The 24,141-nt window shown below is 40.5% G+C and overlaps 1 protein-coding gene across 5 annotated transcripts in view; it reads left to right on the top strand.

Moving 5' to 3' along the window:
- The window catches only part of ANKRD44 (ankyrin repeat domain 44), a 319,460-nt gene that overhangs the window by 212,725 nt on the left and 82,594 nt on the right, over positions 1-24,141 (top strand). For 3 of the 5 annotated variants that reach the window (XM_078071145.1, XM_078071141.1, XM_078071143.1), the window contains exons 11-16: positions 2,009-2,091; positions 3,241-3,304; positions 5,287-5,355; positions 7,150-7,290; positions 8,997-9,077; positions 13,121-13,232. In XM_078071145.1, coding sequence (XP_077927271.1) covers positions 2,009-2,091; positions 3,241-3,304; positions 5,287-5,355; positions 7,150-7,290; positions 8,997-9,077; positions 13,121-13,232 — 550 coding nt within the window. Of the gene's footprint in view, positions 1-2,008; positions 2,092-3,186; positions 3,305-5,286; positions 5,356-7,149; positions 7,291-8,996; positions 9,078-13,120; positions 13,233-24,141 lie in introns of all 5 variants that reach the window. The other 2 variants (XM_078071144.1, XM_078071140.1) reach the window with 1 other exon arrangement.

The following is a 24,141-nucleotide window of genomic DNA, read 5'->3' as shown; positions in this document are numbered from 1 at the left end:
ATGTTTTTCCTAATTGATTTCTTATAGAATTTGATGCTATTTTCTCTAATTCATTTGCTTGTATTATTGTATATAAAGATATGTATTTTTGTATCTTTATAAAATATATTATTGTGTTTATGTACATATATGCATGTATGTGTATGTACATATAATATGTATGTAATACATAACATTTTAATATATTTTACATGTTATGTATTTGTACACATATATATTTTTATTAAAGTTATATTTAAAGAATGGGGAAGACTCAAAGAAATCTTGGGAAATCCAACCCAATTCCAGGCACATTCTTTCAGGAACTTAAAACCATCCTAGAAAATACTGTTTTTCTCTTGCAAATGTCCAGAGATACTAATATAATCACATTTTTGCCTTACTTGCCCTAAACAAATAAAGTGGTTAGGTACAGTCTCATTGGCTTAAAATTCCATTTAGTAAGGTGTTTTTAAAACATGTTATACATTTTAAAAAATCACAGCATCAAGAGGACAATATAAATAGCAGCACAGATAGAAAAGCTTCTCTCCCATCCCCCGATGCCCGCTTCCTGTCCGTGAACATCAAGGTTGTCACTGGTGCAATTGCTTTCCAGAATTTTTTTTGTAAATGATGAGAGAGGCAATTACAAGCAGTTCTCCTCTGCATGACACTGCCTGGAAGACAAGCAAATTGCATCTCTTGATGGATGCCAGCTATTATATACAGTGGGTTGGGAATCTCCATATAGGGAAAGGAAAACGAACAGAGGGGAGACTGAACAAAAACACCACTACACAGAAGTTTTCATGGAAAGAGAGAGGTGGTTAATTGTTGGCCAACTCAGATTTGGCAGAACGCTGAATACCATGAAATAGCTGTGAATATGTATATACTTTCACACATTCACACACATCATAATAACTTTTGAGATAGCAAATAAAAGTCATGTATCTGAAACCTAACCAACTCAAACCATATGTGTTTCTTAATGAGTTATAGAATCTGAAAATGGGCAACTTTGTGCCAGGGAAGAAACTTGGGTCATTAATGCTGCAGGTGTAAATACACGTACTTACTTGTGTTATGCAGAGGATTTGCAGAAATTGAAATAATGTTATTTGACTATGATGAGATGTTCTGAGAAATGAGCACCAACATTATAAATTCTTATAAGAACACTGGAACCTCTCGATGATGCTGTTTGTTAGGAACAACAGTTCAGCACATGGCTTCGGATCCTTGTGTGAGGAGAGGTGATGGGCAAGAGGAAGATTTGATTTTAAAGGAAAAAGCACAGCTGCCAGAAGGGACGCTGCCTGTCCCTTAAGGGATCATCCTGGGGACTGTGTTATGATAGGGTATCAGTCTAAAAAGTCCTTTTCTAGACTCTTTCTGTAATACTGTTAGGGAAAGTACGCTAGATTTATGAAACGTATGCAAGATAATGTGTGTTGCTCCAGCACATTTTCGTGACTGGTGTCCTGAGGTGGGTTAATAGGCAGTATAAAAGTCTGTTAGGAAGATGAAGTTGTACCCGCAAAAGGTAAACATTGGTTTTTATTCGCATGCAACTTTTTTTTCAATAATACAGCCATTATTAACTCTTAGCAAAGTACTTGGCACATAATAGGTCAATAGTATTTCTTTATCAATTCAAGGAATCGAACAGGTCACTGAATAAAACACGTTGCTGACATAAAACTACTCAGTTGAAAGAAAAAAAGGTAAATTAATCTTAAATGTAGAGTCACCCTTTATAGGAAACATTACCTTAAAAAGATACATTCCTATTGTTAGGGGTTTTTAATTCTGGTCTAGGTTTAGGATTTTATTATGTTAAGGTGGAAAATGATTGCATAATTATTTCCTGAGTGGAGGAATTACAAAATTGTTTCAGGCAAGGGTCCTGAAGCGAGGTGTTGTGGATTTAATTTTCATCAGAAAACTTCCAGAAACGTTGTTGTCCTTCTGCATGTATCTTGAGATCTGTTACTGTGAGCCACTCTGTTTTTTTCCTCCTCAGGTGTGGAATCCATAGCATGTTCCCCCTACATTTAGCTGCCCTAAATGCTCACTCTGACTGCTGCAGAAAGCTCTTATCATCGGGTAAGTAACCCTATTACCACAGATGAGGCTTAATGTGTCCTGTAAGTGAGCCACATGGCTCTAGGTGTCTGGTCAGAGTAAGTGGCTGCCCGTGCTTCCTGTCATTCATTACCTGATCTGGGGACAGCTCCCAGCAGTCCTTCGTGTTGTTGCTGTTTGAGTGTCAGTATTCCTGCCCCGAGATGAGAGTCTTGTCTGTTTTTCAAGTTAAAGCTTGGGTGAGCCAGAGTGAGAGACAGGCAGGGGGGTGGCCATAGCTTACCGGAAGTTTGTCGGAATTAGGGAAAATATCTTTGAGGCTTAAAAGGGTGGATTTAACAGTTAATATTTTCAACAAAGGAAAAAAGGCCAAAGCCCCCACAGTTTGACAGTAGAAATGTCACGTTACCTTCCTCCTCTGTGGGCTCTGATAAATCCCTGTAGTGTGATCCCCTCCAACTAGGTTTAATTTTTATTTTTTAAATGTGGGTCTGTTTGGAACCAAGAAATTCTTCCTGGTTTGGAGCTTTGCTAATCTTTCTTATCACTGCTTCTGCCAACCTCCATGTATTAAGAAGTTCCTGGCTTTCAAAGGTGATAGAGGTCTGCAAGGCAAAGATTGTTTATGAATTAATTCAACAGACATCCCAGAGGCATTTTTTTTTCCTTTTAAGTGCTTTACCTGTGGTTGATTCTGCCTTCACTGCTTTTGGCATGTTTAAAAATAATCCCTGCATGAAAGCATGTTTCCCGAATCTTAAACCAGCTGAAAGCTAATAATACACATAAGAAAATATCTACTCCAGCATGTTAAGATTACTCCTTTGCTGTCCATGTTTTCTCCATGTGTTCTGTCTGCCTGTCTATTGCCCTACTTATCTCAAATTGGTTTCATAAATTTCTATCCTGGGATTGAAATATGGGGCTGTTGTTCACCCAGGGCTGAATGTGAAAATAAATTCTTCTAGACTTCATGGTTCTTCCTATAAAATTGCCAAGCTTGAGCAGTTACCATTCGTTTCCATGACAACCTCTTTCTGACTACAATTGCTTGCGTTCTGGTTTTTCTACTAACTGATTTTTCTGTCTCTGCAATGTTTCTTGTGGTTTAACTAGGACAAAAGTATAGCATAGTATCCTTGTTTAGTAATGAGCACGTGCTGTCTGCAGGCTTTGAAATAGACACCCCAGATAAATTTGGAAGAACGTGCCTTCATGCTGCTGCTGCAGGAGGGTGAGTAGTTAGCAATTTCAGTTCTTGTTTCATGACTTAACTCCTAATTTCTCTTACTTGGCTTAAGTTGTCTGTGAATCAAAAGCAATTTCCTTAGTAAGGTGGGTAAGAATCATTTCTACCAATACCAAATAACATTTTGCATTTCCATATTAATTGTATGTTTGTTCTTCCTAAGAAAAATTTTTAGCCCATCTCATATAGAAAATAGTTTTCTTTTGTTTTCTCTTCTCTCTCTCCCTTTTTTTTTTAATTGTAGGTCTTCAGCCTATAGAATATGTATCTACTTGATATGCACTCTACCAAAAGAAAATAATTTGAGATTTGTTCCTAAATTTTTCCTTTTTTGTCGCTGGTAGGTGGAGGATGATCAAGGGAATCCAAGATTGAGTTAGTTCATGTTTATTTACAGCTATTTTTGTCCTTATTTCAAAACCGATTTTTAAGTACGTAAATGGTTAAAGGGGACTGAAGGTCAAGAAAACCCAAGGCATAGGCAAGAAGCGATTTAATCCTTGCCTTTTTGTTTCAAGTTGTAAAGAGCATTTTTCATCAGATACTCTTTTTCATATCAGTGGTGAGAGTAAGGCTCTGATCAATATGTTGTTGATATATGACCCGACATTGACCAAACATGGCCTCTCTCGGATGACCTTGTTTGGGTAAGGTGTTAGTTCTTAATCAGTTTGCTAGTCCTCAGGGAACAGCAATGCTTCTCCATTTGTCATCTGTACATTATCAAAGGCATTACCTTTTTATCAGAGGTGGGTTGACTGTGAAGCTTTAGGGCCCTTATTTGCATGGGTCCCTTCCGAAATCTTGTATTTAGTTTTATATTCATAATTGTGTGTTATTTTTTAAATGAATCTCCTTCTCCCCAACCCCTCTCTCCAAATCGAATGAGCTTCATAAGTCACACAACTGGATCTGCCTCTGCCTTTGATCCTTTGGTTTTCTTCAGTAAGAGACAGGTGCTTTTATATCAACTGGCATGCAACACCAACACATAATGGTCTCAGAAAGTTCTTATATTTTATGACTGAAACAGCGGGTTCTCTGAGAAAGGTGGCTACAAAGAGTGGATGGGGGTAGGGGGAGCTATGCTCGGGTTCCTCATTAATGAGATCATTTTTCATATTTAAATGATAATAAAACAATAAATCCTAGACGACTACTCAGCACTCCAAGTTTAGAACAATAATGGGTGGTTTTCTCTTTTTATGCCGACATTTAAAAAAAGTATCAGACCTTGGCAACACACCATTCTGGATTCATATCTGAAACTCCTATTACAATTAATATTTAGCGACATGCCTTTCAATAGGAAAATTCACTTCAGTGGGTCCTTTTTCTCTACTAAACATGATTTATTGCTTCTGCGAATGACAAAAAAGCTTTGGAAGATCACTATGCTCCATTACATCATTTTCGGCCTTTTATTTTTTGTACATTTATTTACCTGTATTACAAAGACAGGGAAATGCAGCTGTTTTATTTCCCATTATGGAGAGTCTGGGTTGAAAATGGTTATCACGGTGAATTCATTCTCCTGTGATAAAAGGTAATGCTTCTCCATTCTGGCTCATTGTTTAGAGGTGACATGAAATCATCATAGGTGTAAGGGGTTGTTTCCCAAACTCTTGATGGTTTTAAAGGAGAATCTTGGGATACACGATGAAACATCACTAAAAGGTTTAACCATGTAATAATCATTAAATACCTTGGTCATGGAATTGAAAATGTTCCATCAAGCTCTTTGATGCATTGATTTATTAGCTTGGAAAAAGGAATTTCAGGAACCTCAGATCCTTGCAATACTGTATTCCTCTAAGATGTTCAGGTTGGTTTTGCGTTAGCAGAATTTAAAGCTGGAGCTATCATTTCATCTTGGCCTGCACTTCGCCAAAAACAGCTCTTTCTGAAGATAGCCCAGCAATTGACCTCTACCATCTTAATGATGTTTTTTTTCCCTGTCTTTCTAGTAATGTGGAATGTATAAAACTCTTGCAGAGCAGCGGAGCAGATTTCCATAAAAAGGACAAGTGTGGGAGGTATGTACACAGGGAATTCTGCTTCAAGTGCCTCAGTAACAGGGGTGGGGAGCAGTCCATCTGGAAATCATGTTATAGTGAAATGGTAAACAGGGAAGCTAGCTGGGGAGATTCCATCCTCAGAAGGAAATCCCTTTTTGTAGCGAAACACCAACAAAGCAGGCACAGGCCCCAAGACAAGCATCTCCTCTCACGGCTTCTGTTAGAAGGGCCAGTTGTGTCTTGCCTTCTTCCGGTTTTGTTCCCATAGCATCTCTCTACCCCTCCCCTCCACGTGCACCCTGGCTCTTGGAGTTGCGACAGATTTCTTCTCTTACCAACCTACCTAGGCTAACGCCTACTCACCCTTCCAGATTTATATCAAATAATCCCTCCCGCCCCCGCTGCATGGGTGCCCCTCCTCTCTGCTCCCCTGGGACCCTCCCTACTCCACAACTGGAGCACACATCACACTGTTCTAGTGGACCAGTAAAAAAGCCCATTCATTGACTGTAAAATATAAAAGAGTGGCCTTGAAAATTAATAAATAGTTCATGAGATAAAGTTATTTTATTTCTAGTATTCCATTTGATTATTATTCCCTAACTATTGGCTAGGGAATTCATGTTTCTGCAGTGCCTTACTCTTGGCAAGGTGCATGTATTTCCTATGCTACCCACTTGGTTTTTCATAATAACTCTATGAGATAAATGGGGATGCTTCCTATCCTTTTTAATAGATGAAGAAATTGAGCTTGGAGAAACTAAATGAGTTATACCTATAATAAATTTACGTGTACATGTAAAATTCCAGGAATTTTAGATCTAGACTAGATGTTAGGGGGCAGCTGCTCATGGGTCATTATTGAAGTAAGGACAAGGAAGCCCAGACCCAGAGAGGGGATGTGATTTGGTGCAGCTTACAGATCTGCCTGGACTAGAACCCAGGGCTTCTGATTCCTTGGATATTGTTCTTCCCTCTAGTCTGTATCCCTACCCCCAACAGACTTGTAGTTCAGTGGAGAAGATGAGACAATACCAAGAGCTAAAGTCGAGACAATACCAAGAGCTAAAGTCAAGGCAATGTGGGATGAGAGCTCATGAGAGACCCAGACAGGAGCTGCACAATCTCAGACAAAAGGGAAAGAAACTTCTGGGACTTAAGAAGCTTTGGGGTTTTGATGGGTAGAAGTGGTTCAGGAGAGGACATTCCAGGGAAGAAAACAACATGGGGATAGGCAGGGGAGATGTGGATGTGACTGGGGAGACCTCAGGTGATCCCATTTGGATGCACTGATGGGTTCATATAGGGGGGATAGAGAAACTTCATGAAGGTAGTTTGGGCTCAGCTTAGAAAGGTCTTTGATTCCAGACTAAGGAATCAAGGCTTTTCTCAGTAGAGAGGACCAGTGGTTTTAGAACAGAATGTCCTATGTGGGTATCGGACCTTAGAAAATCCAGTTCTTCACTCATACCAACTAGAAATTAGATAGAAGTTTGATTAGAGCTAAGGAGGCCAATAGGGATGGTATTGCAATAGTCCAAAAGAGCTAGTGTAGACCTACACCAGGATAGGCACTAGGAATGGAAAGAGAAGATAGATCCCAGGTAGGTGGCCTCAGCTCCAAGTTATAAAGTCAAAGGAAGGCATGTCCCTTGGCTCTACACTCTGAGAGCTAAAGAGCTTCCCCACTCCTAGGAATGCTGCTGTCAGTGCTAATGCAGATGATGGCGGCGGGGGCGGGGGGGGGGGGTGGTGGGTGGGTGTGTGTCTTTTTCAGATGAATGAAGTAATAAATTGCTGTCTGTTTTTCAGGACGCCTTTGCACTATGCAGCTGCAAATTGTCATTTCCACTGTATTGAGACATTAGTGACCACAGGGGCCAACGTTAATGAAACAGATGACTGGGGACGCACAGCTTTGCACTATGCTGCTGCATCAGACATGGATAGAAAGTAAAAACAGCCTTGCTCAAATTTCCTTTGGGGGTATGACTGGGGAGGGGGAGGGTTTGCTAAGTTTTCTTCATGCTGCCTCCTTGAAGCTGTGAATGAAGAATCTCTCTCATCCAGACCCAGAGGAGTTAGAATTGCCTCATCCCTAACCCCGGTTTTCCCATTCTGCTCTCTTTATGTTTGATTATTACGTGTCACTGCCCCGTTGTTTCTCTTCTCCGGTCTTGGGTTGAATGCCAAGTGGGGCTGTCAAGCTCAGGTTTTCAGTTCATTCAAAATCGCTTGTAATTTATTTTGTCATATCCTACAGTTTTCATCATCACCACTTAAATGCTTCATTTGCCCTCAGACTTACATTTGCTAATAAATTCGTTACATGGCAGAAGTATCCATCTATGTATAATCCCAGTAGCCTTCAAATGCAGTGTCAGTGTGTGCAGAATTGGTACTGTTGTTCCAAACTGGGCATGAATGCTCTTTCAGGAGCTGAAGGGGAGGAGGTTGGATGCCCTGGACATGTTTGGATTCTAGGTGCCTAGGAATAGAAAGCAGAAATAAATGAACCAGTTCAGGTGGGAAAGGAGGGAGAGGTGCCTGCCTACAGCTTATGAGATTGTTCTCAAAGACTCGAGGACCGAGGCCTCCTTCATAGGAATGCTTTTTGCTGACCCTGTTTGGAGAACTATTGACTTACTTGCTGTGCTGTGCTATGGAATTGATTCTGGGTCAGGGCTAAATTCTTTTCTTATACAGCAGTGGCTTTCACATATTTTACAGTGACCCACAGTAAGAAATACATTTTACATCATGACCCAGCATACACACTCAAATAGGTGTGTTTTAAATATGTATGTAAAAAGGCAGCAAAAATTTTGTAAGACCATATTTACCCTTAGTATGTGTGATGCATTCTGATATTTTCTTCTACTATTTTGTTAAAAAAAAAAAAAAGGCAACGAAATACTGCAACCCACTAAATTGATTTCATAATTCCATAGTGGATTATGATCCATATTTCCAGTTTGGAAAACACTGTTCATATTATATGATATTGGCGAGTCTGATGTAGCTGCACTCAGGATCTCATAGGCACATCTTTTTAGGGGAGACCTCCTTCCAGTTGCCCTCACTCAGAGGAAACGACATTTATTAGTTATTAATTCAACAAATGTTTATTGAGCATCTACTCTGTAGCAGGTTCTATGCTGTTCACTTAGAATAGAATGGGGGGACAAGTACACTTCATGTGTTAAGAGCTATAAAAAGGAATCCTAGGTGATGAAGAATTGCTCTGGCAGTTGAGGGGTGACTAGAACCCCATTCCTGGATAAATGAGATGCTGAACTGATAAGGAGGCAGCAAGGAGTGTGGTAGGAGTCAGGGAAGTTTAAGCTCCATCACCTCCTATTTACTTGGGGAGTTTAGGATATTTATGGAAGGGTGGGCAACTTGGTGTCTTACTCTCTGATACCTGGGCAGAAGTTCTAGGAAGGTCATGTTCTCAGTTGGGTTCTGTGGAAGAGAACAGATTTACTGGATGGCCTTTCAGAGAACCACGTACGTCCTCAATGAAAAAAATCAGTAGTGCTTGTGTCTTTTGGGTTGCAGGAAAAGTCGTTGAGATATAAGCTGTATCAAAATCATTAGCAACTTTGCCATGAAAGCAAATAATTGTAATTTTTTTTTCTTTCCCTTATGCTGAGAAGTAAGACTATCTTAGGAAATGCCCATGAAAATTCAGAAGAACTTGAAAGAGCCAGAGAGCTGAAGGAAAAGGAAGCCGCATTGTAAGTTTCTGCTCAGCTGAAAGCACAAGAGGTGGTTACTGATGCTTGTCTGCTCTTCTGGGTTGCTACATAGGCCAGCCTTACTATTTGGGGGCTTTATTTGGGTTCTTGAGGAAGTGATATGGGCTTGCCTTTAGTGAAGAAGAAATGATTCTTTTAATATATCCTTCAGTTATGCTATTTTCACACAAGGAACTCTTCCTAAAATTGGAAACTTTACTGAGACCGTCACTGTGATGGGTCAGCAGTTTCTAGGAGTAGGTGTCTTAAATATCATTTTTGACTCTGCCATATATTATCATATGCCTCAGGGGACATATTAAGCCTCCTCCCAGGGCCTTAGGCTCTCCTTTAATGACTTGGGGGGTAACTATTTAGCAGGTTCTAGAAATAAATGTTTTGAGAATCCAGTGTGAAATAAAATGGTGGTGCTCTCCCACACACACCCCAGCTCACAAACAGCCCCCTGCTCCTGCCGACAGCTGCCCCCTGCCCCGCCTCCTCCCACCGGCCTCTCTCTGGCTTCTGATAGAGACTCAGCCTGGACTGTGACAAGAGCCGGGAGTCACTGCCATCACCCAGGGGTGCTGATGCGCAGGAAGCTCTAGTGCTTTGTCCTCCGACAGTCCTCCCTGTGCAACAAGGCACCGTGCGAAGGTCGTGCTCTGCCCAGAGCAGTGCCCAGTATGTTGCGGGGAGTTCAGTAACTTAAATAAATGAGCAAACGAATGAGTGCTGCCCACACTCGGTGTCCTGCTCTGTGAGACCTAGGGGGTGGAGTGCTCTAGGAATCTGCACACACACAGTTCTTAGCGTGTGTATTCTCTTCTCCCGCTGTCAGAGGAACCAATTTCTCTGTGACCTGAAGGCTTGTGTCCCCTCTGGGGTCTTCCCGCTGCCCACTGGGCTCTCCTCCCATGTCTAGACCATGGGGGGAGGGGGAGTTAGAGAGTGTGGCTCTGATTCAGGCTGTGGGACGTAACTTTGGCTGTCACTGGGCTGGGGACAGGACACATAGTCAAGCAGAATGACCACGGTTTTGCCCTGATATTCCAAACTTAATGATATTCAAAGGCTGTAGAATCTCAAGGCACCTCAGCAAATGCCGCCTTCTCCAGCGAAATGTCAGCTTGTCCTGTGCCAGAGCAGTCCTCTTAACAGCTGATGCAGAGGGGAAAAGGACAAGCAGGCGAAAGTGCCTGAGAGCGCTTTCATGCAGAGAGGCTGCACCTATCATCCAGATGCATTCCTGATTTAAAGTGCATGTCTTGATTTTGCAGCTTAGGTTCCAAAATTGCTAGCCATGGCCTCTTAGGAGAAAAGACAAGCATCCCCAGTGAAAACTGGAATTTATTTCCCCTTAGAAACAATCTGGAGAATATTCAAATTCTATAGTACTGTTGTTTTTTCTAAGAGTGCTGTTGGTAGTATAGCTCAGCTCTATCCTGGGGAAAATAACTCTTTGGAAGCAAGTCCAAGTGTTTTCCAAATTACGTATTAAATTCACCAACTGATTTTTAGAGTGTAATTCTTTCAGAAGCTGGAGACTGTGTGTCCACTGGAATGCTATTCCTATTGAATGATTTTATTTCAGGAGCCAAATTCTGCTTAAAATGAGTCAGACCTGGGATCCTGTCCATGGGCATTTAATTACCAAAAAAAAAAAAAAGACTTCCTTTTAAGGTGCAAGTTACCAAAGACTGCATGATATCAGAACTCCAATATTAGTTTGATTTATTATGGAGCATTTTATGGATAAATCATGTGACATGTAGATATTTGGTTTAAAAAATTAATGTCTTTCATCAGTTTTTCTAGAAATTAAAACGTGTTTTAACTATGTTTATGTGTGATTTATTTACTCCTTTTGCCTTATGCCAAAAGATAGGTGAGTGTCATTTTAAAGTGTTTGAGTCACAGGGTGGTGTATGGAAGTGTTGAATCACTATATTGCACACTGAAACTAATATTACACTGCATGTTAACTAACTGGAATTAAAATAAAAACTTAAATAAAAAATAAATAAAAACAAAACCAAAAATAAAGTGTTTGACTAAACTATAGAAACTTCCCCTTGGAAGATCTTATTTAATGTACACACATCTATTGTATATTTTAAATATGATTTGAGTATTTGAGAATTTTGATTTGAGTATGAAATTGAATCTGCTTGACCTTATAAAGGACATGTTTGTCCCACTGCCACAGATAGAAAACTAAGATTATGGAGTGGTGCTCCCGCCTAGTTATTCCCTCTTTGGCCAGCAGGGTTGTACCACTTGTAACAGGCCTGGAAGAGAACTCCATACATCCCTGGACACTCGTGTCCTGGAGTTGGAGGCATTTCAGCAAACGTGGAGCTCCTTCCTCCAACCTACTGTAAAGATTGTGGCTTTTTCAGAAAAATTACAACTCTGTCAGAAGAGGCTTTCTAAGCTTATTATTTATTATTTTATTCTAGTCTATACACAATGATGCAATTTAAGCCTCTATGTTCAAATGTGGTTACGGAATTAATACGTTATATGTTTTAAATATTTGCCCATTCCTTTAATCTTTTTATTATTCTTAAGTTCTTTTCTTGTTGTTATTTTCTTATTCTTTCTAGCTTTCATTTTCCAACCTTTTGATTGACGGTAGAGTCTCCAATAGCAAGGCTAAAAGTACACCCCCCCCCCTTGTTACAATGGACTAACCACTTCTTTGTTAAATTTGAGACTTCATTTTTTGAATGTGGAGCTCTAAAACTCATTATTCAGTAATTTTTTTTAAGGTTTTATTTATTTATTTGAGAGAGAGAGACAGAGATAGCGACACAGAGCACAAGCAGGGAGGAGAGGGAGAAGTAGGCTTCCCGCCGAGCAGGGAACCCAATGTGGGGTTCAATCCCAGGACCCTGGGATCATGACCTGAGCCAAAGGCAGAAGTTTAACTCTGCTTAACCTGCTGAGCCACCTATTCAGGTGCCCCTATTCAGTAATCTTGATGACAGACAGGTTCTGTGCACTGGTGTTATACACAAATAATGAATCATGGAACACCACGTCAAAAAATTTTGAAGTACTGTATGGTGACTAACATAACAAGATGAATCACTGAACTCTACCTCTGAAACTAATAATACACTATATTGTTAATTAATTGAACTTAAAATAAAAAAAAGGAACCCCCCAAAAAATATGGTAAAAAGGAAAAAAACCTTAATTATTCTTTATTATGCTAAGTGAAATAGGTCAGACAGAGAAAGATAAATTCATAAGATTTCACTTATATGTGGAATCTAAAAAACAAAACAAAGGAGCGAACAAAACCAGACCGAGACTCCTAAGTACAGAGAACAAACTGGTGGTTGCTGGAGGTGGCCACAGGGAGCGTGGTGGAGGGATGGGCGAAATTAGTGAAGGGCATTAGGTGTCCACATTTCCAGCTGTAAGATACATAAGTCATGGAGATGAAAAGTACAGCACAGGGAATACTGTCAATAATATTGTAATAACATTGTGTGGTGCCAGAAGGTGACTACATTTACAGTGGTGAGCATCGCATCATGTATAGAATTGTGAAATCACTGTGTTGTACACCTGAAACTAATAAAACATTGTACATCAACTATAAAAAGAAAACCCAAAACATTCTGTTATCAATGCAGGAAGAGACAATGGATTATTGTAACAGAACAGAGTCCAGACATGAACCCGTGTGTGGATAAATATGCAATATTGATCATGACATTAAAACAACTCAGTGAGGAGGGGATAGTCATGGATAATTTCTTTCCCCCCCTCTCAATAAACCTAACCACCCTCTTGTCCCTAAAACCTTTCCTGAATTCGAGAATGGCTATTTTAAGCTGAAATAAAGATGGAAACACACACATGTAAAACTTCAGTACATAAACCGTCATTGCCATAGGATTTTTAAAGAAACACTTAAATTCACAAAGTGCTTTGTGGAACATTCATAATAGGAAAATACTTACACTAGTTATTGCTTTTGGTCTGGAGATGTTTTCTAAAATAACACCACATTTTTATACTTACAGATGTCTAGAGTTTCTGCTTCAAAATGATGCAAATCCATCTATCCGGGACAAGGAAGGCTACAATAGCATACATTATGCTGCTGCCTATGGCCACAGACAATGTCTGGAATTGGTGAGTTGTTCTGTCTTGTTTTATTTTCTCTAACACACACATACACACACACACACACACACACACACACACACACACACACGAACCCTGCAAATGCTGGTCTTAATCTCTCACAAATGCTCTCATTGCCTAATTAAGTCCTCACTAGAAATTGCCTTGAAGATATTCTGTGGTAAGTAATTAAGTTATTTTACTTCACAATATGTAGACCTTGTTCCATTTCTGTCTATCCTAATCTCACAGCTGACTGGCAGTTGCTTTGTTTCCATATTAACTTGGACTAGGAATGTTTGACTGCTGTATGGGCAGTTTGTATTTTAAAGAGAATTTGGATGTATCAAATAAGCTCAGTATATTTTTCCGAAGTCACACTGATCACCCTAATATTCAATAACAATGTTGTAAGAGGACTTACATAACTGTTAGGGATAAGTGTGTCATGGTCCCACATTTGTAGTTTAGGCAAAGAAATTGGCAAGGGCACATCAGCAGAATTTTTCTCTCTCTCTTTTTTTTTTATTATGTTAGTCACCATACATTACATCATTAGTTTTTGATGTAGTGTTCCATGATTCATTGTTTGCGTATAACACCCAGTGCTCCATGCAGTATGTGCCCTCTTTAATACCCATCACCAGGCTAACCCATCCCCCCACCCCCCTCCCCTCTAGAACCCTCAGTTTGTTTCTCAGAGTCCATCGTCTCTCATGGTTCGTCTCCCCCTCTGATTCCCCCCCTTTATTTTTCCCTTCCTACTATCTTCTTTTTTTTTTTTTTTTTAACATATAATGTATTATTTGTTTCAGGGGTACAGGTCTGTGATTCATCAGTCTTGCACAATTCATAGTGCTCAGCATAGCACGTACCCTCCCCAATATCCATCACCCAGCCTCCCCATCCCTCCCACCTCCCCCTCCACTCCAGCAACCCTCAGTGTGTTTCCTGAGATTTAGAGTCTCTTATGGTTTGTCTCCCTCTCTGGTTTCGTCTTGTTTCATTTTTTCCTCCCTTCCCCTATGATCCTCTGTCTTGTTTCTCAAATTCCTCATATCAGTGAGATCATATGATACTTGTCTTTCTCTAATTGACTTATTTTGCTTAGCATAATACCCTCTAGTTCCATCCACGTCGTTGCAAATGGCAAGATTTTGGGTTTTTTGATGGCTGCATAATATTCCATTGTGTATATATACACCACATCTTCTTTATCCATTCATCTGTTGATGGACATCTTGGCTCTTTCCATAGTTTGGCTGTTGTGGACATTGCTGCTATAAGCATCGGGGTGCACATACCCCTTCGGATCACTGCATTTGTATCTTTGGGGTAAATACCCAGTAGTGCAATTGCTGGGTCATAGGGTAGCTCTATTTTCAACTTTTTGAGGAACCTCCATACTGTTATCCAGAGTGGCTGCACCAGCTTGCATTCCCACCAACAGTGTAGGAGGGTTCCCCTTTCTCCGCATCCTCGCCAACATCTGTCATTTCCTGACTTGTTGATTTTAGCCATTCTGACTGGTGGTATCTCATTGAGGTTTTGATTTGTATTTACCTGATGCTGAGTGACAGAACAGCAGAATTTATTGGAATTTCCAAACCACCAAAAATTTCAAACCTATAGTTACCAAAAATCATCTGGAGGTTTGAGGTCAGACCCTTCTATTGGTGTAGGTCACCAGACATGAACTTCAATGACCATGGGGACAGAAATGTAAAGTGAACAAGTGAAGTGAGCCCAGGTCTAGAGCAATAGGGAGTGGGGGGATTGTGGCAAATAGGACATGCTATGTCTAAAGGGAGAAACAGCTTGTCAGCTCTAGTGATGGAGATCAGGTGGTAATTCATACTCAGGACTGAAGTCCAGTGCTTCAAGAGAAACTAGAAATCTAGACTTTTTATGTGAAATTTCCTATTTTGAAAACACTGAGTAGGTCAGGAAGAAAAAACATGGGTTTGTGGTTAAATCCTGCCTATAGGTCACTGTTTATCATCTCCTAAGCATCACACAAGTGGGGAGAGGGGCAGAGGGAGAGAATCTTCAAACAGACCACCCGCTGAGCACAGAGTCCAACAAGGGGCTCAATTCCACAACCCCAAGACCATGACCTGAGCTGAAACCAAGAGTTGGATACCCTAACCAACTGATCCACCCAGGCGCCCCCACTTAGGGTCGTTCTTACTATATTTCTCTTAACTGTGAATGTGGAAAAACGTTCACAGACATTTGAAAATGAAGAGGTGATTGGAAATAAAGAGCTGATGATTCTAGTGTTGCTGTGTGTGGCATTTATTAGTGAATTGTACCTACCTTCATCATTCTTGAAGACTTCTAAGTCTTTTTTCCTGAGCTTCTTGTGGATGCTGAAGATTTCCTTGTTTGACCTTGGGGTGGCATTTTTTTTCCCTCTTATTTTGATTCCATCAGAGTTCCTCTTCCAGTTACTGTGGCTGCATAACAAATCACCCCAACAATTAGTGGCTCAAAACAACAGTCATTACTTAATATCTCTTACTGTTTCTGTGGATCAGGAATTCAGGAAGGGCTGAGCTTAGTGGTTCCAGTTAAAGGTATCGTCTGAGATTACAGTCAATGTCTGGGGCTGGCATAATCTCAAAGTCTTCTTTACTCATATGTCAGTTACCTGGGTTGTAAGATTTATTATTTTTTTTTAAGATTTTATTTATTTATTTATTTGACAGAGAGAGAGACAGCGAGAGAGGGAACACAAGCAGGGGGAGTGGGAGAGGGAGCAGCAGGCTTCCCGCGGAGCAGGGAGCCCGATGTGGGACTTGATCCCGGGACCCTGGGATCGTGACCTGAGCCGAAGGCAGATGCTTAATGACTGAGCCACTCAGGCGCCCCTGGGTTATAAGATTTCAATAGCTTCTTTGGGGCTTCTTTATCTGGTTTTCTCTAGCATGGTGGTTTCAGAGTAGTTGGATATCTTACATGGTGGCTCAGGGATCCAAAAGCATTCTGCTCGGGACAGAGTGGTAGAGAGCCAGAAGGAGAATGAGTGAGAGAAAGACAGTATTGCTCTTAATGATCTAGCCTTGAAGGTCCCACAGGGTCACTCCAGAGCGGAAAAGTAGACTCCATCTTTCAAAGGGAAGGGTGTCAAAGAATTTGTAGACATATTTCAAAACCACCCAGTTCCATAGGAAGATGTAGAAAGGCAGTGATTCCATAGCCTTCTATAAGATGGACTTCCGTGGAGAACCACATGTAGCCAAGGGGCAGTCCCTTATCTTGTAGAGGAGCAAACCAAACCACAGGGCAGTAACTGGTTTGTACCAAAGATACAGCTCTGGTCAGTGGAAGAAGCAGGCTCACAAATCGGGATTCCTGATTTAAAAAACAAGAAATGTTTACCACACCATGCTGCCTTCCAGTGCAGGGCAAAGCTCCACCCCCGCTCCCCCAAGGCTGTTCGGCATGGAGCAAAAGCTTGGTAGGAACTGGTTAAGATAGAAGACGATATCCCTCTGCCTTCTAACACCAGCATTGCTGTGGAAGTTGATCTCGACCTATCACCCGATAGGACTCTGTGTTGAGGTCCCACATAAGAAAGGCTCCTCACAAATTGTGTGTGTGCATGTGTGTATGTTTAGGAATCAGTGGCAGTGTGAAGGCTTACTATTGTTACGACCCATTATGAATCTGCATTCCAAAATGTACTTAAGACACAGCTGTCTTTAATTGGTTTTCTCTATGAAAACCACATGTCATAATTGGACATATGAACTTTTATTACAGAGTTATTATAATCTTAATAACTTTGCTGTTTTAAAGTACTTTTGATGAGTATCTTTAATCCCATAGCATAAGTAACTCTGAGAATGATTATCCTGTAACATTTTCTTTCTCTGTAAATAATACATTGCGTATTATTTTCATTTTTCAGGAAAGCCATTTCAGGGCCATTATTTCTGTTATCCAACGAAAAGGTTTTCTGTCCACAAGAAGGTTTTCGAAGTTCTGTCTGATAATGAAATTACCTCTTTGACTGTATCAAAACTTGCCCTGTGTGATTTACAAAGAGATGATTATTCTTGGCAATTTTAAGACATCTGAAAGTAGGTAGGGGAGGTATCCATTGATCTTAATTTATAGTGTCAGTTGAAAAAGCCAGATTATCAATATAAATTGGTAGAAATGTCATCGTTTGCCCTCAGGAAAGGACCTGAGTGGGTTTATAACACAGATGGGATGAAAATACTCCTCATTACCCTGAATGATTGTGGTTGGATGGAAAGTTCTGTATATGTCCATTTTGGAATACATCCTAAGATTCCTCTTGGGTGTGGTTCAGCTAAGCAGAGATACCAACATTCTTGTCCTGCCCCGTACCACTCAAAACAAAATAGCATCCTGGGCTCTCCCCTAGGACTAGCCTCGTAGGGCCAGACCACTGCAGCCATCTTAGCCTTACTGCTGGCTCACAGAGCTGCAAATAGATTGGGGAGTGGCTGAGACCTCCCCGAATGGCATTTCCTACATGTTTATCACATGCCAGAAATGCCATTTAGTTATTTTTTTCTTTCAGTTTTATTGAAATATACTTGACATACAACATACAAAGTTAAGCTGTACAGCAAAACGGAGGCCCCTGGGTGGCTCAGCCAGTTGAGCGTCCAACTCTTGGTTTCCACTCAGGTCATGATCTCGGGTCTTGAGTTGGAATCCTGCATCAGACTCCATTCTCAGCGGGGAATCTACTAGAGATTCTCTCTCTCCCTCTCCCTCTGACCCTCCCCCCACTCACACTCTTTCTCTCTCCAAAATAAATAAATCTTAAAAAAAAAACCTTGAAAAAAAAGGTGTACAGCATAATGACTTGACTTACATATATTGTTAAATGATTACCACAGTAAGTTTAGTGAACATCCATTACCTCATGTGGACACATGCAAAAAAAATAAGAAAAGAAAAAGACGGGCGCCTGGGTGGCTCAGTCAGTTAAGCGTCCAACTCTTTATTTCGGCTCAAGCTGTGATCTCAGGGTCGTGAGATTGAGCCCTGTGTCACGCTCCACGCTCAGCACGGAATCTGCTTGGGATTCTCTCTCTCTCTCTCTCTCTCTCTCCTTCTGCCCCTAACCTCCCCTCAAATAAATAAATAAAATCTTAAGAAAAAAAAGAAAAGGTAGTGGTTTTTTTTCTTGTGATGAGAATAGGGCTTGTTCTTGATAGAAGTTGGGTTTTTGAGGAACACCTTTTCTAACTTATACTCCCTTTCTCTCTTTCTCGTACCACAATACCCTCATATTCCTTAAAACTCCCATTCTTTGGGTGCTAGGCTTTCGGAAAGCAAACTAATTAGCCGGTATGCATTTAGGAGGTGCATTTCTCAGACTCACCGCTGCCATGCCAGTCTGCTCCCTCATCTTACCACACAAACACCCCTGTCCTCCTGGGGGATCATCCTTTTAACAGACTGGTCCTGACTCTGCTGGAATTATACCAATGAAAGACCTGTTTCTAGTAGCTCTGAATGGCTTCCTGGAGCCTCCAAGCAGGAATTATGCAGGGAGTCATTTCTTTATGTCACATTCCCTAGTTTCTGGCCTGTGGAAGGAATAGAGTAAGTGAGTATTTGTAGCCCCTGAGCCTTCCCTGCAACACCAGGGCCTTTGTCCTTTGGGAGTTGGTGTGGAATTGAGGAGGATAGGTGGTCTTCAGAGCCAGCTGATTTGTAAGGCTGGTAAAATTTGTCTTTTGCCTCTCTTCCCATCTAGTTGAGCAATTACTGTGATTATGCATATCATTAAATACGTATCATTAATTTTGATGCAGATTTTATTTGACTCTGACATTTAACTTGGTATGGGTTTACTTGGCATTCATGGTCTGTGGCTCCTGTCTGTGATCTTAAGCTTAGAATTTATAAACTATGCTTTGTGTTCAGTCTATTTTGCTATAATCAAAAAGGAACAGAAATTATTTTAGTTGTTTTCACTCTACTTGCTTATATAAATTTATATTGAATTCATTCCATGAGCAAACAACTTCCAGAAAGTAGTATGAACTCCTTAGCCTTGATAGAATAGCCAGGGTCCAGGATTCTGCCAAGTCTGCCTATTTAGGCCAGTGTTCTTAGCTGGTCGTGATCAAAAACGTATGTACTATGGGTGCAAGCAAAAATTTCCCCACAAATATATGCTGAGAGCTGTGATAAGTCATATTCAATTGGGCTCAAAATATCAAAGCAGAATGGAAGAGACTTGACTAATAAAGCATCTCGTGTCTGAATTAAACTTATGTCTGAGTGGAGGAAGGGAGTTGGCGAAGGAGAGCCCTATGTCTCCCCTTTCCTCTATCTGGAATGCATTCTTACTGGCTCTGAAGGGGAAAATCACAGAATCATGCCCCTATTTGGAATTTGTGAGTTAATACTGGTGTGCTCTTTTTCTCTTACAATATTAAAGATTTGTCTGTGAACATAAAGATCTTTGTGGCTTTGTTATTGAAATGGAAAAATGTATGTGCCAATATAATTACGTAAATTGCCTGCAGAAATTTAGAAAGATTGTTTGAAAACTCTAGGCCTGTGATTAAGTTCAGTCCGAGATTATACCATGCCAAATTACTTGGAATTTGGCTGCTTCCCTGGGACCTTCTCCTCCTTTCTCTGTTATGAGCTAACTTGAACTCAACTGTGAGAGTCCATAGGGGTGACAGATGCCCCTGCTTGTCTATCCTAGGAGTTTCTAGGATTCTCTGTAGATAACTATATCTGGGCAACTGAACACTGAAATTATGCTGCTTTCAAATAAACTACTCAGTGTTTTGAGTTGTTTCTTGTGTTTATCACAGGACCTTAGAAAACCATTATCATGTAGCTCTGTAGAATATGTACTTACATTGGCAAGGTCTAATTAAGCTTCTCAAGACTAAGAAAGCAGGGTATAGAAGAAGAGTTAAAAAGAGTAGGGTGTCTAAGCAGTTATCTGAATATGAGAAGATGAAAAACTAGCAGACTTGAACCCTAGCCCCAAACAAGTCTCTGATGACTTTTTTTTCTGTTCCCAGAGGTGCTTCTCAGAGATGGACCTGGAGGTGTATATGACCTCCCAGCAGGCAGACTTCCGATGGGCAGACGAAATCTTAACAATGCTGGTCTTGTTTTTTCTTCTAATTTAGTTGAGAAACATAAAATCTTACAGGGAACTCTCATTAAGGAAGGGAGTAGAGGGGTGGGCACAGATCTTTTGATTCCACTGGCAGCCTGCTAGGCTAGGAATATAAATATAGGCCACAAAATTTAAATCAGCATGTGACATGAATCTATGTTCAGAAGAGTGGAATAGACAATATTTTATGACAAAGTGTTTTCATTTATTTCTTCGTAATATAGCCGCAAGGTTTTTTTTTTTTTCTTTCCTGTGAATGAATCTGGCAACTGATGAAGGAATCATTCAGCGGGGCGTATTAAAGTAAACAATTTCAGTTTGACATTTGTTGACAGCCCCAGGACAGTGGGGGCCAATGCCTTCACGTTTCAAAGTGGAATACTAACGTTTCAACCCACGGCCCCCTTACCCATTTAAGAACTTGGAGATCTGAGGGCAAATTTCTTTGGGCACAGCTCTGCTATAAATCCCACTACCACTCCCCTCCCACCATAGCAGGTTATAAGGATGATTCCTCCTGACCCCAAGCCCAGTGACAGAAGCTCCAAGGAGATTTTTTGGCTACCTGATACGTGTCCCATACAATTAAGGGGCCAGGTGAACTGGCATATGATTAATCTAAAGAATATATAGCTCTGACCAGAGCTTGCTTGCCAGAAATTAAATAAAAAGAGGTCTGCATTTGAGAAATAGTCCATCCCCACCAGTGATGGGTTAAAAGTATACACTTCCCAATGTCCAAATGTGGGCCAAGGGCCACAGCTGGCCTGGACTTCTCCTGCATCCTATTCAAGAGTGAGGAGACCCAGGATGCTTGGGGCGGGGCCGGGAGGGAGGGTGCGGAGCGGGGAGAGAATGTGAGCTACTAGCAGAGAGGTGCATTCACATAGGGAGACGGAACTGTAGGTGAGAGGTCCCGGTGTTGGGGGGGTTGCTCAGAACCTCCCTAAGCATCCCAGATAGACAGAGAAGGTCACTGCTAGAAGGGTGCCAGTCAGACCATTGTCCATGTCCCCTTCTGTGTCCTCTCTTCCCGGCTCTCCCAGGCCTGGAAGAGGCAGAGGCAGACAATGAGGAGAAAGGAGGAGGAGAAGCCCTAGGCTGGGGACAGAGAAGTCAGCCCTGTCTCCTTCCTTCCCCACTGCAGGCGTTGTGGGAGGCAGAGAGAAGCTTCAACATTAAACAGCATTCAGAGTTTGTGATTACTGCGCTGGAGTAGACGTACTACTTATTGATAAGAAGTTATACTTGTAACTGAAGTGCCCAGAGAACTTTTTATTATTAGCTGGAGATTTTATCTGAGGTGGCAGGAAAAGAAGTAGCCTCCTACCGGAGATTAGACCCGGTATTGGGAAAAGCAGAATAAAGTTAGTGTGTGATTATACCCCGTGACTCATCGGTTCAATACAAAGTCACACACTTAGAAACATTGTTTTAGGAAAGACTAATGCCAAGCTCGAAGGAAGAATAAACTATTATCCTTTACATATATGTGGATTTAAATACCAACTTTATAAGACAGAGGTTCTAGTAATGCCAGGCACTTATCAGGTACCCAAATTGTTGAACAAATGAAATACACTTATGAATGATTAAGCCTGACTTAGTGTTAAAACTTAAATACTAGTTTATACTATTATGGTGACTGTCCTGTTAGGAAGGTATTTTATAGAAGAGACACAGGTGAGAGAAGAAATGAAAATTTACTTTTCTGTGGTTTGGCCTTTTCTTTAGATTTGATTACTTCCCAGCACCAACTCGTTTTATTGCAATATCCCCTCCATTTTTTTGTTCCTCAAGATCTGAAAACCTATACTAATGTGTCAAACTGATACCAAGACATCCACCAAATTAAAATTACATACACTCACCCCCCACACACATACACACATTTTCTGTAATTTCTTCCAGATGGATAGTGAGCACTAGGGGCCTCAAAGAAGGGGAATTATTGCTCTTGGTATGGGAGCTTCTAAGGCTCAATGATGTAGGAGAAAGGAAGATTTCTTAAAGAGAATATATTTTAAAATCCTAAAAAATTTAATCTGGCCTTTCTTCCCTCCCTCTTTTTTTCTTTCCTTCCTATTCAGTTAAAAACCCATTGGGCAGGCCTGAATGGGGCAGGAGGGTAGTATAATTTGGAGCCCAAGGAGAAGATGCTGGGAAGGCAGCCCAGTAAAGATTGGAACCCATTGAAGGAGAGTGTCCTAAATGTATAGGCACCAAACAACAGAACTGTAATTTATGTGAAACCAAAACCAATTGAACTGAAAAGAGAAATCCACAATTATAGACTCCAGCACTTCTCTCTCAATAATTGATAGAACAACTAGACAGAAAATCATCAGTCATATAGAAAAGCTCAATAATACTATCAACCAAGAGGATCTAACTGACATTTATACAACACTCTACCTAATAAAAGCAGAATGAATATTTTTAAGTGCCCATGGAACATTCACCAAGATATCCTGAACCATTGAACAAACCTCAACAAATGTAAACAAATTTAAATCATATAGAGTGTGTTCTCCTACCCCAATGGAATAAAGCTAGAAATCGGTAACAGAAACATACCAGGAAAAATCTCCAGTGCTTGGTAATCAGATAACAGTCTTCTAAATAATCCATGGGTCAAAGAAAATCATCTCAAGGGAATTCCAAAAAAATACATTGAATTGAATGAAAAGAAAAATGCAACAAATCAAAATTTGGGGATACAGTTAGATTAGCACAGATGAAAATTTATAGCTCTAAATGCTTACAGTAGAAAAGAGGAAAAGTCTCAAGTCAATCTAAGTTTCCACGCCTCAGTCTAGAAAAAGAAGAACAAAATAAAGTCCAAATAAGCAGAAACAGGAAATACTAGAGATGGGAGCAGAAATAAATAAAATTGAAAACAGAAAAATAGTGGAGAAAATCAATTTTTAAAAATCTGGTTCTTCTGAAAAGATTAATAAATTGACAAACCTCTACTGAGACTGACCCAAAGAGAGAGAGAAAAAGAGAGAGGGAGACGGAGCATGCATGAGAGAAGACACAAATTCCCAGTATCAGGAATGAAATGGGATGTTACTAGAGACCTTTCACACATTAGAAGGATAATAAAGGAATATTGTGAATAGCTCTACACACATAAATTTGACAACTTAGGTGAGATGGATCAATTAATCATAAAACACAAATTACCACAATTTACCCAATATAACGTGGATCATTTGAATAGCCCTATAACTACTTAAAATATTGGATTTTAGGGACGCCTGGGTGGCTCAGTCATTAAGCATCTGCCTTCGGCTCGGGTCATGATCCCAGGGTCCTGGCATCGAGTCCCACATCAGGCTCCCTGCTCAGCGGGGAGCCTGCTTCTCCCTCTGCCTGCCACTCCCCCTGCTTGTGGTGCTTTCTCTCTCTTTGACAAATAAATTTAAAAATCTTAAAAGAAAGAAAATTGGATTTTAAAACTCTCCCAAAAGAAGTATCCAGGTCCTGATTTCACTGGAGAATTCTACCTAACATTTAAAGAATTAATACCAATTCTGCAAAATGTTTTTTGCAAAAATGGAAGAGAAGGGAACACTATACAGTTCATTTATGAAGTTAATACCCTGACACCAAAACCAAACAAAGACACAGAAATATAAACCAATACCTCTCATGAATATAGATGCAAAAATCCTTAAAATATTAAAAAATAGAATTCAGTAACATATACAAAGAATTATATATCATGACCAAGTGGGATCATCATAGGGAAAGCCTATTTTGATAGTT

The sequence above is a fragment of the Halichoerus grypus genome, chromosome 4 (genome assembly GCF_964656455.1).
Source record: "Halichoerus grypus chromosome 4, mHalGry1.hap1.1, whole genome shotgun sequence".
Lineage (NCBI taxonomy): Eukaryota > Metazoa > Chordata > Mammalia > Carnivora > Phocidae > Halichoerus > Halichoerus grypus.
The sequence above is the reverse complement of the archived record's forward strand: the minus strand, read 5'-3'. Positions and strand labels throughout refer to the sequence as shown.